The 18,432-nt window shown below is 36.2% G+C and overlaps 1 protein-coding gene across 1 annotated transcript in view; it reads left to right on the forward strand.

Moving 5' to 3' along the window:
- LOC100890874 (heparan sulfate 2-O-sulfotransferase 1) overlaps positions 1 to 17,879 on the forward strand; it is a 62,914-nt gene extending 45,035 nt beyond the window's left edge. Inside the window, exons 3-7 of the mRNA XM_030997114.1 lie at positions 2,018 to 2,103; positions 3,177 to 3,315; positions 4,041 to 4,138; positions 12,928 to 13,085; positions 15,434 to 17,879. Of these exons, the coding sequence (XP_030852974.1) occupies positions 2,018 to 2,103; positions 3,177 to 3,315; positions 4,041 to 4,138; positions 12,928 to 13,085; positions 15,434 to 15,675 (723 nt within the window). The 3' untranslated portion in view covers positions 15,676 to 17,879. The remainder of the gene's footprint in view (positions 1 to 2,017; positions 2,104 to 3,176; positions 3,316 to 4,040; positions 4,139 to 12,927; positions 13,086 to 15,433) is intronic.
- Positions 17,880 to 18,432: the final 553 nt, after the last annotated feature.

Below are 18,432 nucleotides of genomic sequence, written 5' to 3' on the forward strand. Positions count from 1 at the left end.
GGGGGGGGGGAGAGAGAGAGAGACGTTGACCACCAAATGCAAATCATATTAGCCTATAGCCATGTATACACTCTGGCATCGATTGTTTTTCTTTCTGGAGAGGGAGGGGAGGGGAAAAACATTTTACAAGCAAACTCGTTTATTTTCTTGACATTTCCTTTCTTGCATCAACCCCAGGAGGGCAGCAGATTTCTCGCAAATCAGCCCCCGGCCTTGGTATTGATCGATAGAAATTTGATGAGGCTCCCAATAGTGACACTTGGATTACGCCGTGCAGACGCCTTAATGAATGCCTAGTTTGAAAGCAAATGTTGTCGGTCTATCGTGTATAGGTCAAACCTTTTAAACGTACCCCAAGAGGAAAAAGACATGAAATCTTCAATATTTGTGTCTGCTATTAACTCATTTTATTCTGCTGGTTCAGATGTATATAGAATCTTGCTATTTTACTGTCTTTCATATATCTCTGTCGACTGTATGATTTGTTGTTTTCCTTCTTTTTCCTGACATCTTCTATTTTCATTTTTAAAGGTAAACATGAAATATAGCCACTGTCTAGCAGGAGCAGATCTTGGATTCTGTAGCATAAAAATAGTTGGGGGGGGGGGGGGGGTTGAAATTCTGAAAATTGTCTGACAAGCCAAAAGGAAATGGTTATCAGAATGTCTATTCAGGTTCCTTTTTGGGTAAAGCAATTGAGGGGCATAAGAACACAATAGGGGCACATTTATTGGTATGGCACATTGGATTTTAAAGAGAAGGTTGAGTTCTGGTCAAGCGATTGCATTGTGAAAGAAACATTGTGGAATCGATCAGAAAGATTGATCATCTAGCATATAAATATTTATGTGTATTGCAAGGTTCTAGAATCATGTAAATGCTATTAGAAATTTGGCCCAGACTTGATAAAGTTACAAGCACTGTACACAGAAAGATATATATGGGTCTAAACAAACACGTGGCAAAAATTCCATCCCGATTTTTATGATGCTACATGCCATATTTAGAATATTAAGGCATTTGAAGAGCCATGCTTTACAGGGAACATGTTTTACTGATGTTCTTCCACACTTGCATAATACATAATGCTCACAAATTATTTTTCATCTCTTCCCAGAACTCAACCTTCTCTTTAAAGGGATGTGTTTTTTCAGTGTTTGAGAAATTGCTTCCTTCTTCCTTTAAATGAAATAAATAAACATCCTCCCCTCCTCCTTCCCTCCTCCTTCCCTCCTCTTTTCCTGATTTAGCAGCCTCTGTAAGTGCTCATCATTAAAAATCCATACATTTTAGATACGCTTGAGGGAACTTTCTCCCGAGAAGGGAGTTAACTTTCCCTACGCAATTGCATTTTTGATGCTCCACTGGCTATAGAAATGACATGCACATTCGCATTGCATCTCTAATGTGATTGACTGACTCATATTCCAGCTACACACTGTCTAAAAAAAAAAGAGAGAGAAACAAAAAACATGCCCCCTTCAAAATAAATCATGTGGTCAGTGAAACTAATGACAAAATTACTGAGGCCATGCCTTGTGAATGATGAAATAATAAAAACGACGATGGATAACCTTAAAAAATCAAAACTACCTTTTGTACTTTAAAAAACTATGTTCGTGTGCACCTTTGATGGATGTTTTGGGTAAATTCGAGGTCTTTTTTTACTGTAATGGTTTTGTATAACTTTCTTGTCCTTTCATTATTGTTATTTGTTCTTATACATATTGGTTTTTTGTTTGTTTGTATGTCTAATTATTACCAATGACTTGTAAATATGTAATTTTTTATGAATGAAAATTTAATAAACACACAAATAAAACAATAATTTAAAAAACGATGATGGATCAATGCTCTCTTTTAGTACCTGTTATTCCTAATATTTGTATATCTTTGTTTATACTGTACTTGTTTTACATGTTTGTTTTTTTTATTCTTGTTTTCTTGAATCTCCTTCAAGTAGTTTTAATATTAATTTATTATTCCATTGTATTCTTTTCTCTTTTGTCTCTGTCAGATCGGTATAGTTAGGAATATCTCCAATTGGTCAGCCAAGCAACCTGGCTTCTATCATGGTCACTTTGCATACATTGATTTCCCAAGGTAAGTCTGACATTTCTGTATACTATCTAAATTTATTATATAGCATTACTAAAAATTAATTTAATCTTTGCAATATTGTAAAGCGCTTTGATATAAATCTCTTATGAAAAGCGCTATATAAGTATAAGTTATTATTATTTGCAGTTATGTTTGCTGAATTTCAGAGCCAAAGTATATATATCCAAAGATTAGTAGAAATCTGGACATGGCCCTTATGCATGCATGTATACCTTCTTAGATGTGAATGCCAGAAAGATTTTATTTGTCGATTTCAGAATATATGCCCTTTGCATAGACATCTTAAGGTTGTTCACCCTTCCTCTTTACCATATATACAATTGTGTACAATCTCTCATAAGCGGAAGCAGATTGTCAGAAGATCTGGACAACTGTCTTTCTAGCCTTCATGTGAGGCTGCAGAGCTGCCCCTATCGATATGCCTCCTCTCGGCTTTCTAATAAAGGACATGTATCAGATCTATAGGGTTATATTATTTCTTGCACTGATCAATATACTGGTGTTTCTAGTTCAGAGGCTCAATAGATAGCCATGAAACACAACTACGCCAGGAGAGGAAGATTGAACCATGCTATGTGCCTCATACAACACAATGAAACTTATACATTCATTTCTTCCAAAATTGCAAATCTCTGGATATGACTATAATATAAATGTAATAAAATTTGTATGTTGTACGGGACTCATTGTATAGAATCACCTAACAGAAAAAGATATATACCCCTAGAAAGCACAAGTAGAGTGCTATGGATCGCATTTCTTAGATTTTTAAAAATATAATCAAGAACACAATAACTTGCAGAGTAGAAATATTACCTTTTCTATCTATGGAATTCTGATTCTAAGAGATCCTGTAAACTGAAAAAATGGTTCATTTTTTACAATCAAGAATTGAAGAAATTCCCAGCCCAGTTTTCCTTGTAGTTTTATATATATACTTCCTTGAAATGTAAACATTTATGTATATCTCTGTTCATTAAAATACCTTTTGTAGAATCCTTCTAATGAATGAATTGCACATATATGGATGGTGCTTATATCCTTTTGTCACTCAGATTTGGCTCGCACGTAAACCCAATATACATCAACATGGTACGTTCACCGCTAGACAGATTTATCTCCTATTACTACTTTCTGAGGCATGGGGATGATTTCAGACCAAGCCTATCAAGACATAGAGCGAGGAGTAACGAGGTGAGTCATACTCTGTTTTACAAAAAATGTTATTCTGATGAGGCCTGTTTTCATCAGCTCGAGATTGCCAAATACCCCGCTATTTTAACCATCCCGATCGCAAATTATCCAGCTAATTTGCCTCTTCATCAGCCCGCGATTGCAATTAGCGGGATATTTGGTCAAGATAAACATCCCAAGATATCTTGGGCTAGTTTGCAAAATATCCCGCTATTTGTCTGGTGCTTCTTCACCAGCCCGAAGGCTCGCACTATGCGCAAACGCGCAGCAAAATATCTGGAGCTAAAATCTCGAGCTTGAGTTTTGAGTTTCTAGCTGATGAAGATGCGATTTATAACTTCCGGCTTATTTCCCGAATCAGAAATAGTCGGCTATTTGGCAGTCTCGAACTAATGAAGGCAAGCCTATGGTTACCCTAGAGCTTTTCCTCCAAGGCTTTTCCTCTTATTCCGTAGTTTGAGAGTTTATAAATTAGGATATGATGGTTTATCGTATCAAAAACCTTGGAGAAATCCAGGAACTCACTTTGTGTTCTAATTTACTTAAGTAGTAACAGTCCACATGGGAAAATACTGAAATTATATTATTGAAAAATTAAATTAGTGAACTAATTCAACTGCTCTAAATGCTCTTTGGGTTCATTGCAGACAATGTAGGCTGGTCTAATGTGTATCCTAATGAAATAAATTTTCCACCGCATTTTCTTTTCTCACTTTCTCTGCCAGACGCTTGATGAATGTGTTATGAGACAAGGCTTTGACTGCGCACCAGAGCGCATGTGGATACAAGTACCTTTTTTCTGTGGGCACAACCCAGAATGCTGGTAAGGAAGGGAAGGGGTTAAAAAGGAGAAAGGGGTGCGCGATTGTCACCCCTAACACTTATATAATTAATCAAATATTCAGGTATCTTTTTAAAGAGCCAGTGTAGTTGAGCACATTTTTCAAGTTCCTTTCTTCTGTAGATTCAACCCTGGCAGTGAAAAGAAATAGCATGTGACCCTGAATATTTTTTGTTTAAACCTTGTAGTTTAAAAATATACACATTTCCTTTCTTCTGGGGCACAACTAGGAGAGCTGGTAAGCATTGGAGGGTTGGGGTGGAAAAAAAGAAGGAAAAAGAATGGGGCTCAAGGTCATTACCCCTAAAACTCTTAACAGAATCTGTGTTTCATGATCAAATAGCCCCCATAGAAATATTTGTGACAATAAGTCACTGAAATTATTATGCAATTCCATTGTAGATTGAAGTAGCCCCCCCCCCCAAAAAAAAAATAAACAAATAAAAAAATCCTCAATTCTTTGAGAGATGGATAAAATTCAAAGAATTGGAATATTAGGTAGATGGAAAGTTGAACAGATGATACTTGTAAACTTCTACAATGAAGGCAGCCTGACAAGGAAGACTAAGCTAGGAGGATAGGTTGTTGACATCGATCCATTAGTTCAACGATCAATATCGATAGGAGAAGATAGAGAGATGGATGGAGGGATGAATATGGAATGGAGAGTACCGGTACTCTTGAAAACCTGACTTTAATGGAAGGTGTAGCTAAGAGGGATGAGAAGAAGATGATTTAGTTCTGCTCTATGAATTATAGATATGGATATAAAAGGATAGAGAGGTAGATGGATTGTTTTAAGATGAATATGGTATCGAAATTAGATAGGAAACTTTTTGTGAATGGAAGACCTAGCCAAGATAGGAAAAATACGTAACATTGATTTTTTTAATTTAGTGCATGAAGGACTAGAGGTATTGATTTGAAAGGACAGAGAGATAGTTATATGCAAATCCATGGTTTTAGTCAGATGAATATGCAATAGAAAGAACTCTGAAAATTGATTGCAAGGCAAGGCATAAATAGCTGAAAGGAAAGGTGAATAAAATCAATCTGTTATATGTAAAATGAAGTATTGAATTATATTAGTGAGACAGGATGGAGAGATAGATGCATTCAAAAGCAAGGTTTTAGACAAACGAACATTGGATGGAAAGTACTTTGGAAACCAGCGTGGAAAGCTCTACTCGCTTTGATAGTGGTCAGTACATGTATCCATTATATAGAGCAGGTAGGAAATGGCCAAAGGCAAGATTTTATTGATCAGCTGGCACAAGAGGGACGATTGGATTAAAAACAGACGGGGACGGAATGAGCTAAAGGGAGAATGTAAGACTTAAAGATAAAGTTGAGTTCTGGTCTTGTGGTTGCGTTTTGAAAGAAACCGCCTAGAAGCAACCGGGGAAAGTGATTATGTACTAGTACATAAGAATTAGTGTATACTGTGAGGTTTTTGAATCATCAAGATGATAAGGATTTGATTTTGATGAAAGTTACATGCACTTTACACAAAAATGTGGATGTGGGACTACACATATATGCGGCATGAAAGTTTGGTCCAAATGTTTCTGCCATTTCTTTTCATATTTCAAATATGAGGGCATTTGAAGAGCCATCCTTCTCAGGTGAGATTTGTTTATGATATTCATCCACACTAACACACAAACAATGGATAAGCTCTCAGTTTATTTTGTTCACCTGTTCCGGAACTCGACCTTTTCTTTAATACAAGATGGCTTAGCTCGGCCCAGGACATGAGGGTTAGAGTTCAAGCTACTCTTCGATGTTTCCCATCTAGCGGGGGAAACATCTTGTAGTCATTTGATCTGTGTATTTATAGCCAAAACCAATATAGCTGAACCCCAAAGTAGTGCCCTCTATTAAACCTTTGCAGTAAATTGCAAAATGTATTAAATGCCAAATCCTGAATCTAGAAATGCCAATATAATAGCAATTTGCAGATTGATAGGCGTATTTTGAGCTTAAATCACTCTTCTACAATAACATTACTTTTAGATTTAAGAGGTACAATAAAAGTAGAAATAAATACCAAATCAGTTTTTCATTTGAGTATGGCATTATGTTGGCCTTATTTACATTACAAAAGTGTAACATCATTTCACAGGAATTAAATTCTTTATTAAATCACAAGATTGCACTTAGCTTGAATCATCTAAAAAAGAGATAATGCTCTTTTGCAATCAAAGTCTTCAAATGTTTTCCTCGAGAATAATTGCATGGAAAGAGTAACAGATTTATAGTTCTTGCAAATGAGATAGGAGATGAAATAGATATTTTATTCCCCTTTTTTGCTATCTTTAAGTTGGAAGAATTGTATTTTTCAACTCAAGCAATCTTTTTTTGTTTTTGTTATCCCTTTGGTAACTACCGCCACTTTGGTTTATCGTTCATCAAGCCAAAATGCTCATTCCATTTCATATGAATTTTTTTTAGCCATAAGGATAGATATTATCGACCAAGACGACCAGCATGTTTATAAACTTGAAAGCTTGTTTTTTTCTAGCCATATTAAAAACATTCTGTACTCCAAAAAACAAGTTTATTGAAACACAGCAATATATTGTTGTTTAAATGAATCTTATAATCATTTGCATATTTCTGACATATGTTTCCTACTATGTTATTATGCTTGACAAACTCCAAAGCTTGTGAAAGACTTTTCTGATCTAACAATTAAACAAATTATAGTATTATACATTTAAAATATCCCCTCAAATTAATTTTATTACCTTGATCATTTAAACAGCTGAATGAAGGAAGTTATCCTGAGGTTAAGAAAAAGTAACCTCTTCCAACCTGAGTACATTATGTTAGTGGCATTTTTTAATTATTTTTTTTTTTGTGGAGGGAAGGGGGTTGATTAATATGTTGGTTGTTTTCTCTGCCTCTCTGCACATTCGCTCGTATGCTACACATGCAATTTTGCACAAACCTATAAACACCCATTGACAGAAGAATTGCTTTGTGCAACAGAGTTTATTCTTTGCAAAATTACCCATTTCTGGTTTTGATTAGCTCCATGACAACCCTTTAAACACTGGTATAGATTATTCTTGCACTGGAACATTTAAATAATCTTGAAGCCTTTGGTATATCTATCCCATTTACTTGTGCAGTAAAAGGAACAATCAGCGGGCTGCCACAGTTAACTTTTTTCACACATGCAATGTATATGGAATATAGTCCTCTACACAGTGTGGCAATCTGGAATGTCAATTTCAGAAAGTAAAATAAATACAAATTAGGTATGAAATGTCACATTTTCCTTGAAATATTTGACAGATGTTTATTTCATATTTTGGAGGCTGTATCTACCCATAATGATTAAACAAGAGGTGGCTGGCCTTATGCAATCCTAATCACTGCCTTCAATGTTTGTCTGGCTCTCAAACCTGATGACAAGATCTTTCAGTTGGTATATCTAAAGTGGTAAGCACAAATGCTTGAGGAATTCTTGGTGAAGCAAGAGCCAGGCCCTTAAAGATAAACTCCAGTTCTGGTAATGTGATTGCATTGTGAAAGGAAAGGTGTGGAATGGATCAGAAACAGTTGATCATGTAGCATGTAAGCATTGGTGTGCACAGCAAGGTTCTGGAGTCATCAAAATCATAATAAATTTGGCTGAGTCTTGGTAAAGTAACAAGCACTGTACACAGAAAGCTATATATGGGACAACACACATGGTGTTGGGGCTAGTACTACCTTGATTTCCTTGTCTTTCTATGCTCATTACTCAGCCAGTATACATTTTCTTCCAAAATTGTTTGGCACATGTCATTTATTTGTAATCTTGAACATTAAGTGTAAGTTTTGTTTGATTCTGTGAGAATTAATCTCTTTTTTTTTAAAACCAGAACTGGAGTTTATCTTTAACAAGGTACCTTCACACTACCCACATACATGCTTCCAAGGAAATGCTGGGGCGTAGACATTCAATTACAAACAAAAGATGTTAAAGGTATAGACCAGTTTTGGAAAGGCCCCCTCTCAAAAAATGAAATTGAAGCTCTTATAACCAATCATATGAAAGAATATGTTTTGACTAATACGTGATGATACAAATGTTGCCGGGAAACCACCTACCGGTACTAATTGATATATTTGGTAAATTATCATATCGATCTGGCCTGGATAGATATCGCGAATGCACTTCAACATTGAATATTTAGGCATATATTTCTGCTTTTTAGATTTCTGCAAATTTAGGCTGAAGTATTGCCATCTAAACCTCTGAAGGCAATATTTAAACAATATTGAATGGATATTTTGCAACCCAAACCCTTGAACCGCAATTTTACAACTACCATACCTGTATTGAAGGTTATGATGAAATAATGGAAATCAGTGTAATGAATTTGTTTCTTCGTAATTCTGGAAATAAAATGAGGTTTGTAATACCCAAATTCATCACTTTGGGTTCAAATGCCATTGGATCAACTAGATTACCCTGGTAACAAATATTTTGCAGAAGGAAGCTTGTTTTGTACCAAATCAGCTTGCTGCAATTACACTGCAAACTTGTTGCAAACTAACAAACTTAATTTCCATAGGAAAGATATTTCAATCAAACGCACTGGCGAGAATAAGAGCTTGAAGTCTGATGAACTATTCTTTCTAGTTCACAGCCAAGTGACCGGTAGTTCTTTCTTCTTATTCTGGATTAGGGGAAGGGGGGGGGGGTACTAAAGGACATTATCTTACAGATCTAGATGATTCACAGCAGAAGATATTTCCATCGATGCACTGGTGAGAACAGGGGTTGAAATTCTTGATAAAGTAACCGTCCTCCGGTCCTCCCCTCCTTCACGGTCAAGTCAATCTTTCTTTTCTCTCTTCATTTCATTTGGATATTGCTAATGGTCTGGGAAGGCAAATAATCATCAGCTTTCGCCCGCCATCTGAAGGTCAGATCTTAGTTTTGGGGTCTAGAATGTGTAGGATATAGTCTAGTCTTTCCAGGCTTTAACAAAATAGATCACAAATATATCACGTTTCAAAACATAAGAGCACAAACAGGGAGTCTGATAGTTTTACATTTATGTAACTCTATGCATGATTTAAAGGGAGGGGTACTAGAGGAATAGCTTCCAATCATTGCTATCTTGGAGCAATGAATCCTGCTTCAAACTAATGTTCAGATCCTTGGGTTCCTCTATTTTTTAACATCATCCGTGTCAAACACACAAAGTATACATGGTATATTCCTAATTTTGTCTTGAGAAATTCTTAATTTTATCTGTGGAAGATTTGCAGGTATGAAGAAGTAACTTGATGGCAACAATTCATGATTTTTTATTCTTATTTTAAGTCTATCTTACAGCAGAACTATGACTGGAGTTGGGGGAAAAATGAAATAAGTTTACATGAATCTATGAAGATCTAAGAAGGTCAGTTTTCTTAATTGGTCAAATAAAAAGTGATTTTGAAGGTGGTGGATATTTTAAGCTGTCCAGTTCGAGAAAATGCCATATCAGCTGTGCATTTTAGGGATGTGAGACCATTTAGTGTGGCTCTCTACCAAACTCTATCCAATTCATTTGATTCATTTCATTCATTTGATAGATTTGACTTTCAATCTTTTATTTCATTCAATTCAGTACTAATACACTATCTGTAAAAAGCCTGAATATCAAGACTAGCATTTCTTCGCTGGTCTCAATCTGTGACCTTAAAAATAGGTCAGTTTACCAGTCCTGGGAGATGCTTGAGATTAGAGGGGGGTTGGGGTTGTACCCATGGGGGGTGGGGGTTGTACCCTCCTGGGGGGCGGAGCTGAGATGGGCGGATAAGAAGGAGGTGATACTGATAGTGGGAAAAAGCTGTTTTTCATTGCTCTCTTGGGCTGGTGGTAAACTAGAGATAAAATTCTACAAGGGGTAATTTGGTATTTTAAAGCCTATCAAATATTACCTTTCAAAAATTTGGTGAGGGGTTCATATTAGAGCCCTGCTCATGATGGGTTATGATACATCAGCAATCACCAATAAATCGCTAACTTGGAAAAGAGTAGGAAATTGGTATTTACTTCACAGTTTTTATAGTGATATTGACATATTCTTCAGAAGTGTTTGCAATATCAAGAAAAGAAAAAAGAACTCAGGTCACTGGTAAGATGCTGTCTTAGAAAATAATATTTATTGGGGATTATGGAATTTCCTTTCCATGGGCATTACAAAATTTGTACACAAAACAAAACAGAGGGTGTGTTTATCAACTCTTTTCTACCCTATAATCAGCGATTTCAAACGTGTTTCAGGCAAATTTGCATATTGATAAATGAATCGTGACGAGTTGATAAACGCTCCATCCCGCAAAGTAGCAAGAGTTAATAAACGCAGTGCACCCAGAGATACAATAAAGGCAACCTCTTCTGATGTAGGCCTATTAATTATTCAGAAGAATACTGCGCCCTGTCCTAACAGAGGAAAGGTGTTTTAAATGTTTTAAATTATTTATCAGGTTTATTTATTAAGGGTTTAACAAGATGAAGCCTTAAATGAGAACATGTATCACGAGAAAGTCCAGGATATCAAATAAAGCAAATTCATATCCTTCCCTTTATTTTGTCATTCTGTAAAGTTGGAATATTTATATTGCTCTCTGGAGGTCTTGGAAGTAAGCAGATAAGGGTGTAGGGAAAAGAAGTGAAAGCAATAGTTTGTGATTGCTGTATTATGAGGCCCTCTATAGGACTGTGTAGCAATGTAAGTTGTGGGAATATGTATATGAAACTAACTTGCTAAACATGTTAATCCTGAGAAAAGATTTTCATAGCTCTCTAAGGTTGCGTTTATTGACCAAATTTTTGGCTAGAATCACGTTTCTCAAACGCCTTTCAGGCAAATTTAGAAGGTGATAAACGCAAAGCCTTTTTTAAAGGTCTTTAGATATGGGCATATCTAAAGACGCAAAAAGGTGTGTTTTGAATGTGACATACAGTTTTGAACCCCACATACAAATCGGACCTCCCAGGTTAAGGGTTCGGAGGCTAGCGCGCGCCATGTGTTGTGTACAAGCATGTGTGTGTAGTTGACCTCCGAGAAACTGTCTGCTTCCTGGGTCAAAACAGCTGCGCAGACACAAGGCCTTTCTTTTGAATCGTGAAGAGACGATAAACGCGACATCCCGCAAATCACTTTCGTATAGTGGGGTTCGATAGTGGGGTATAATAGTGGGGTTCGATATGTACATATCTAGTGGCAAGACCCAATAAACGCGCCCTTAGAAGGGAACCATGAGAATTAAAGAAAAACCCCTTTCCAAGGAAATGATGAATCAGTACCGGTAGCAAATAATGAGAAGAAACATTTTGAAAGATGTCTAGCTAGGAAAAAAGAAAACTTTTAATGACTTAATTCACATTAGTGTCTTAGTGAGTAATAAAAAAGCCTGCAGTGGCTTTCAAAATGAGCTCAAATTTCAGAGCATGCTGTCTCTTAATGTTATCCAGGGTTCACTTTCTTTTTTCTCATCATCAAATCCTCCCCTTTTCCCATCCCAACCTGTGAATACCGGTAGATGTAATCGTTCATGTATTCATGTAGATCCGGTTTTATGACTGACAGGTCGTACAATGCATGTCCATTACTTGCAAGTCATTATAAGTGCTCCCATATGCACAGGGCATAGACATGCATGCATTATCTGTTATTATGACTCGGGTATAATGACTGAATGGATCATAACTCCCAGGAAAAATTAAAAATTTGCATAGACACATGTCTCCCTGGGGAGTCGTTCATACAAGTTACATTCTCAAGATGAATCACAATTCATTACTCCGAAAACCCCTGGAATCGGAACAAAATATCAGTTAACCCATTAGATACAATTTGATTTTGGATATATAATAACATGGCACTCTGCCCCTAAGGTTAAAAAAGAGAGCCCCTTATAGACTTGAATAATAAAATAGTCCCTGAGAAAAAGAAAAAGAAATTGTCTGTGGATCATTAAATGCATACATTCACAAAACACAATATGGAAATTCTAGTCGATTGAAGAAAAAAAATATATAAATTTCTCAACCTGCTACCATTTGTATATCATCTGAAAAGTTTCCTTTAAAAATGACATTATAGTATCCAAATGCTCATGAGATATGTGATTTTTTTTTTTTGGGGGGGGGGGGGGGTGGGCTTGTCGGGGATTTTACCAAAATACACCTGAAAGACCACAATGCAACTGACAAAATTTAATGTGTTTATTCTTTTTCACATGGCAGAGAATCTGGATAAAAAAAATGCTCCCCCCCCCCTTTTTTTGTGTAGATACCGGTAATTCTATTTACCGGTATGGTTTATCCTCCTATTAGGGAGCAAAGTTGTTAGATGTGACATAGGACCTATTGGCTTAAAAAGTCCCTTTGATTTTATAGTAATACTATATATACTCCACTAGTATTTTTTCCATGTTCTAGTTTGTATACCAGTAAAGATGATAAAAAATAAAGCACAGGTTTATTTTGTTAATGTGTATTGTTTGAGATTTATTAAATAATGATGGAATTGCACTTGATGTAATTAATATTTTTGTGGTAAACTAGTTTTATTTTTATTTTTCTAGCACTGTGATCTCTCTCTCTCTCTCAAAACGGAGGGGCTTGCGCATAACAACTGCCTTAGAGCAAGCAAAACAATATAAGAGCCTAATAGTGTATATATGATTTTGAAAAGCAGTTGTGACCTTTTGCTCCTCACATACTCATGTGTTTTTGTCTTCTTTCTGATTGATATCGCTCTTTTGTTCAGGAAACCTGGCAGCAGATGGGCCTTAGAACAAGCCAAGTCCAACGTCGTCAATAAATACTTCTTGGTCGGAGTAACAGAGCATATGGAGGAGTTTGTAGCGATGCTAGAGGCCTCCCTTCCATCATTTTTTAAAGGAGCACATCATATTTTTATGAAAGGTTTGTATAGTATTCTTCGGGCTTTAAAGGGAATCTTGTTGAGCCGTAGCCCTCGAGACATTGAATATCATTTTTCTGGGATATGCATGTTTTTAGAATTATATGCATGTATTGCAGAATAACTTTATAGTATTTGGTATCTAAAACTTGGCTCCTAAAAGGTTTTGGACATCTCCCTCCCCCCCCCCCTTTCTCTCTCTCTATCTCTCTCTCCCCTCTCTCTCTCTCTCTCTCTCTTTCTCTCTACCTATCTATCTCTCCCTTTCTCTCTCTCTCTCTATGTGATTGTTTGCTTTTGCTTCTTTTTTTGCTTCCCCCCCCCCCCCCCCCCTCTCTTGAGATCTCTTTCCATATATATCTCTCCCCCTCTCTCTCTCTCTCTACCTCTCTCTTTCTCTCTCTCTCCCTCTCCCTCTCTACTTTAATCACTTTCTTGGGATGACCTACCCTAACCCTCGCCCTGTGATGTATTGATAATCTTGTCCCCCTAGGAATCTGTAGACAAATAAAACAAAACGTGAGGTTGGATTGAATAGCCCATCCGCTCCACCTACCGATCAATGCGCTCCTGGGCATCCGCAAACTAATAAGCTATCATCCAATTGTCTTTTCTCCAATATAACATGAGCCCTTGTGAAGAGTAATGTTGAAATAGTCTGCAGGCATGAACCCTTGCCAGTCGCTGTTTGTGACAGTGTCTGCGCGATGAGACTATGCTGAAGGCATACTGCATAGGCTCTGTACTTTAGCTGCTCAGGATACAGCCAGAGACTGCCAGAGCTAGACTCTGCCCAAGGCTTTATCAAGTGTGGTAAAGTGTCGAACTTGAGTCTGTGCCTGCAGATGATTGTTGAAATACGGCATAGCATAGCAATAGGAATTGAATATCCTCTTCAAGGGACAGACAGTGTCCTTAATCCTGACACTGTCATTTGTGGTCATCAGCCCGAAGTTGCAATTAGCGGGATATTTGATCGGGATAATCATCCCAAGATATTTGGGATAGTTTGCAAAATACCCCATTATTTGGCAAAATATCCTGCTATTTGTCCGGAGCGTCTTCACCAGCCAGAAGAATCGCACTATGGGCGAAAGCTTAGCAAAATATCTTGAGCTAATTTCTCAAGGTCGAGTCTCAAGTTTCGAGGTTGAATCTCGAGCTGATGAAGGCGTGATTTGTAACTTCAGGATTATTTCCCAAATCAGAAAGAGCGGGCTATTTGGCAATCTCGAGCTAATGAAGACATGCCTAATGTGGTCTTGTGGTTACTTTGTCAGAATAGTTATCCATTATTTGCCCTGATCATCTGATGACATATGCCCTGGGCTTCATTTCATCAAAGGTATAGGGTAAGGGTAACAACAGGGTTTTGGTTCAGTGTAGAGAGTTAAGACTCGTTCAGATATAATGTTGTAAAAGGCCGCAACAAAACGCCACAGTTTTTTTAACGTGCGACGCGTGTTATACTTTGCATCATAATTAATACACTTCAGGATTTTGCTGCATCATATCTGAAGGAGGCCTTGGGGTTAGGGTTTAAGAGATGAAGTTGAGTTCTGGTCATGCGATTGCATTGTGAAAGAAACGGTGTGGAATCGACCAGAAAAGGTTGATCATGTAGCATATAAGAATTTGTGTGTATTGCAAGGTTCAGGAATCATCAAAAATGATAAGAAATTTGGCCAAGTCTTGGTAAAGTTACAAACACTGTACACAGAAAGATGTATATGGGACTACACGAACATTTAGTGTAAAAATCCTACCCCAGAGTTTTACAATGTTACATGACATATGTAGAATATGAAAGCATTTGAAGAGCCATGCTTTTTAGGGAACATGTCTTATCTGATGTTCTTCCACACTTGCATAATAAGAATGAGTAACGCTCACAAATTATTTTTCACCTCTTCCCAGAACTCAACCTTCTCTTTAAGTATAGTGTTGGGTACAGGCTTTAAATTGAGAATTCTTTTATTGAGGGATATTAATCACGAAGCAATTTTCACAGGTGTTGCACAACCAAGCTTCCTGCTTTCCCCCAGCTAGTAAAAATAGCAATTAAACATTTTACAGTCAAACCTGTCTATAGCAACCGCCAAAGGGAAACACAAAAAGTAATCTTTGTACTTTGTAGACAGGTGGTCTTTGTTGAGAGGTTCCTTTAGTACATGTTTCAATGAGAAACCATTTTCAAGGGAAACAAAAAATGTGCTTGTTGTAGACAGGTGGTCACTAAAGCAGGTTTGACTGTACCAAGTCATCTTTGACCCTGTATCCCCAAAATTTCTTTTTCACTTGAGGTTAAAAAATGTTTATCCATTCCCTCATTTTTCTTTTCTGCCCACAGGAGAAAAATCTCACCTACGCAAGACAGTGCAAAAGCTCAATCCTCTGCCTTACACGTTAGACACGCTCAAGAACAACGACGTTTGGACAGTGGAGGATAAATTTTACCGATTTGTGCTGGAAACATTTAGAACTAACGCGGCTCGCTCGCTGATCATAGAAAAGGACCATTCCATAAGGACAGTCAAACAACAGTTTTCTTTTGAAAAGATTCGACCGTGGAAACGTTCTTCGAATGGTTAGGAGCCGACCTTTGAGCTTGGAAAAAACTTTTTGTCTATCATCTGTTGGTACGAGAAGAGAGTTGGAGTCGGATTCTATAGTATTTGTGTTTCCAAAGAGTTAAATATTACTTGTAATGGATGTACATTTATATACTTATGCATACTGTTGAAATATATGATGTGTCTTTGAAAGGAGGAAATATTTGTTGGTAAAAAAGATGAAGATATAATTTTACGTCTTTCTGCCTTTTAGCTTTGAGGATGTATCGTCACTCATTATGATGCATTGGTATTGTTAAGTAGTATTTTATTTTTAAATGTGTTTTCTACTTTGAAAATTTTTGAATTTTCTTCCCAGAATTGATTCTGATCCTATATATGGGTCCCCTTTTTTCAAAGGACATGTGCATGTATTTTGTATGGGGTACAATATGACTGATCAGAAACTATTAAAAAGGGACAGTTAAGCTTGATGCAAAATCATTCGTCATTTTATGTCTGATGTTAAGTTGTCTTGGTTTGTAACTCATCTGTTTATGAAAATATTAGGTGATGGTAGAAACTTCTGATTGTTATTGATTAAATATCTTCAATCACAAAAGTAGAATTCTGACAAAAAAATCGTCTGTCACTTCATGTCAAATGTAAATCTGTCTTCATTTGAAACTCATCATGCCATGAAAACAGTGTAGACTAATTAAAAACTTCCATTTATTGATCAATGATCAAAATATCAAATACATTTAGTATCAAGATTAGAATTTGATGCAACCTCTGTTTTATGTCTTCTGCAACTTTGCCTCCATCAATACATCTTCTCCTGATAATAGTAAAATCTTCCATATGTTATTAAACAATAATTTCAATCACAAATGTAAAATTCTAACTCAATCCGCGTCTTCTATGAAGTTTATTTGAAAATCGCATTGTTTGCAAGCATTGATGATAACATTTCCAAAATTGCAAGAGAAGAACTTTATTGCAATAACAAATCTTAGTTTATGTCTTCTATTAATTGTTCCATTTGGAAATCATGTTGTTGTGAAAAATTATATGATGATGAAAACTTCCAAATATTTCGAATTGATCACTCAAATGGCAAAATTAAAAATTCTATTGCAAGAACTCAATTCATGTCTCTTTTTAATTTCTTGAGTTTATTTCTCTAGTTTAAAAATCATATTATGAAACAGATGACGATGAAAAAAAACTTCCAAATGTCATTAATAATTCAGTCAGAATAGCTAAATTCTGATGCAAAAATGTTGTCTTCTGTAAAGTTGTCTTCACATGATCTTAATAATAGAACCTCCTTCCATCAAATTAGCGACTGAAATGACTAAGCAAGTAGCTCTGATATTTGTGAATAAACTTGTATTATGTAGAGTGTGCCAAAAGTTATGAAACATGCAATATATTTGTTGATATTAAATAATTTGTGTCACAAGTTTGTTATATACATTAACATCAGTGTGCCTTTATTTTTATTCATTTTTTTAAAACTAAGTTTAAAAATTGTTTTGTTATCTGTAAGAAATAGTAATATACTCATTATTTTGTATTTGGGCCAAGGGTGCACAATTTTTGGGTTCGATACTGTCCTTTTTTGAAGATCAAAATTAGTGATGAAATTTTCACGAAGGAACTGTAGTTTTTTAAAGCCCCTCTGCACTAGTTTGGCCAGGAGGGATTAGACCACCCTGCATGGTCACTGACAGATGGATATCTCATCAAACTAGTTTTCAATTGACATAAGAAAAGGGGGACCATGGGGGACCAATGGTTACCGATAAGGCATTGTTTGCTATTAAGAGGGCGCAAGTAGCTGTAAGTAGTGCAATGGGGCTTTGACCTTCAGCGATTATTTAGAGTGCTGCTACACAAATGGGTTTTCAGATTTATGTAAGATAAACATGTGGAGGTGTCGTGGTATAGTGGTTCATTCACTTGACTCTAAATCCAAGGGTTTAGGGTTCAAATCCCATCCTGGCACTAATGTCCTTGGGAAGACATGAATCCACATTTACCACTCTCCACCCAGGTGTTAAATGGGTACCCAGAAGGATGTAGAAGTTGTTGTGCAGAAGAATGTGCACACATTGTTTGTGAGCAAGCCTTAATGTGACGACCAAGGTAGTGATATTGCTGTAATACGCTCATTCAGAGACATTCTCAATATGTTAAGCACTCTTTAGCCCAGAATATTATTATCATTGATGTGATTATGGTTTAAGACAATACAATTTTTTGTTAACATTTTACAAAATACTATATTTACATTGAATCTCAAATGTTTCTTTAAATCAAGTCTGTAATAATTAGATTTTCCATTCTTTATTTCAATCATGTTTAAAACCCTATAAATATAGTTTGGTATCTTGTAGAGTAGACATATACCTGATTTCATATGTGCCATATATTTATTAAAAACAACTCTAAATATAATTTCTCTGTAGAAATGAATTGTAAAACTTTACAGGGAACAGCTTCTTTTGTTCAAAATTTTGATTAAAGAAAGTTTTAAAAATGTCTTTGCTGGTATTGGTGGAGGATATAAAATACAAATTTGCACATCTGTGCAGAATCTCACTTTAAAGGTAAAGACCAGTTATGGTCATGCGATTGCATTGTGAAAGAAACGTTGTGGAATCGATCAGAAAAGGTTGATCATCTAGCATCTAGCATCTGCAAGGTTCTGGAATCATCAAAATGATAAGAAATTTGGCCCATTCTTTGTAAAGTTACAAGCACTATACACAGAAAGATGTATATGGGA

This window comes from Strongylocentrotus purpuratus, unplaced genomic scaffold (assembly GCF_000002235.5).
Source record: "Strongylocentrotus purpuratus isolate Spur 01 unplaced genomic scaffold, Spur_5.0 spur5_scaffold_4, whole genome shotgun sequence".
NCBI lineage: Eukaryota > Metazoa > Echinodermata > Echinoidea > Camarodonta > Strongylocentrotidae > Strongylocentrotus > Strongylocentrotus purpuratus.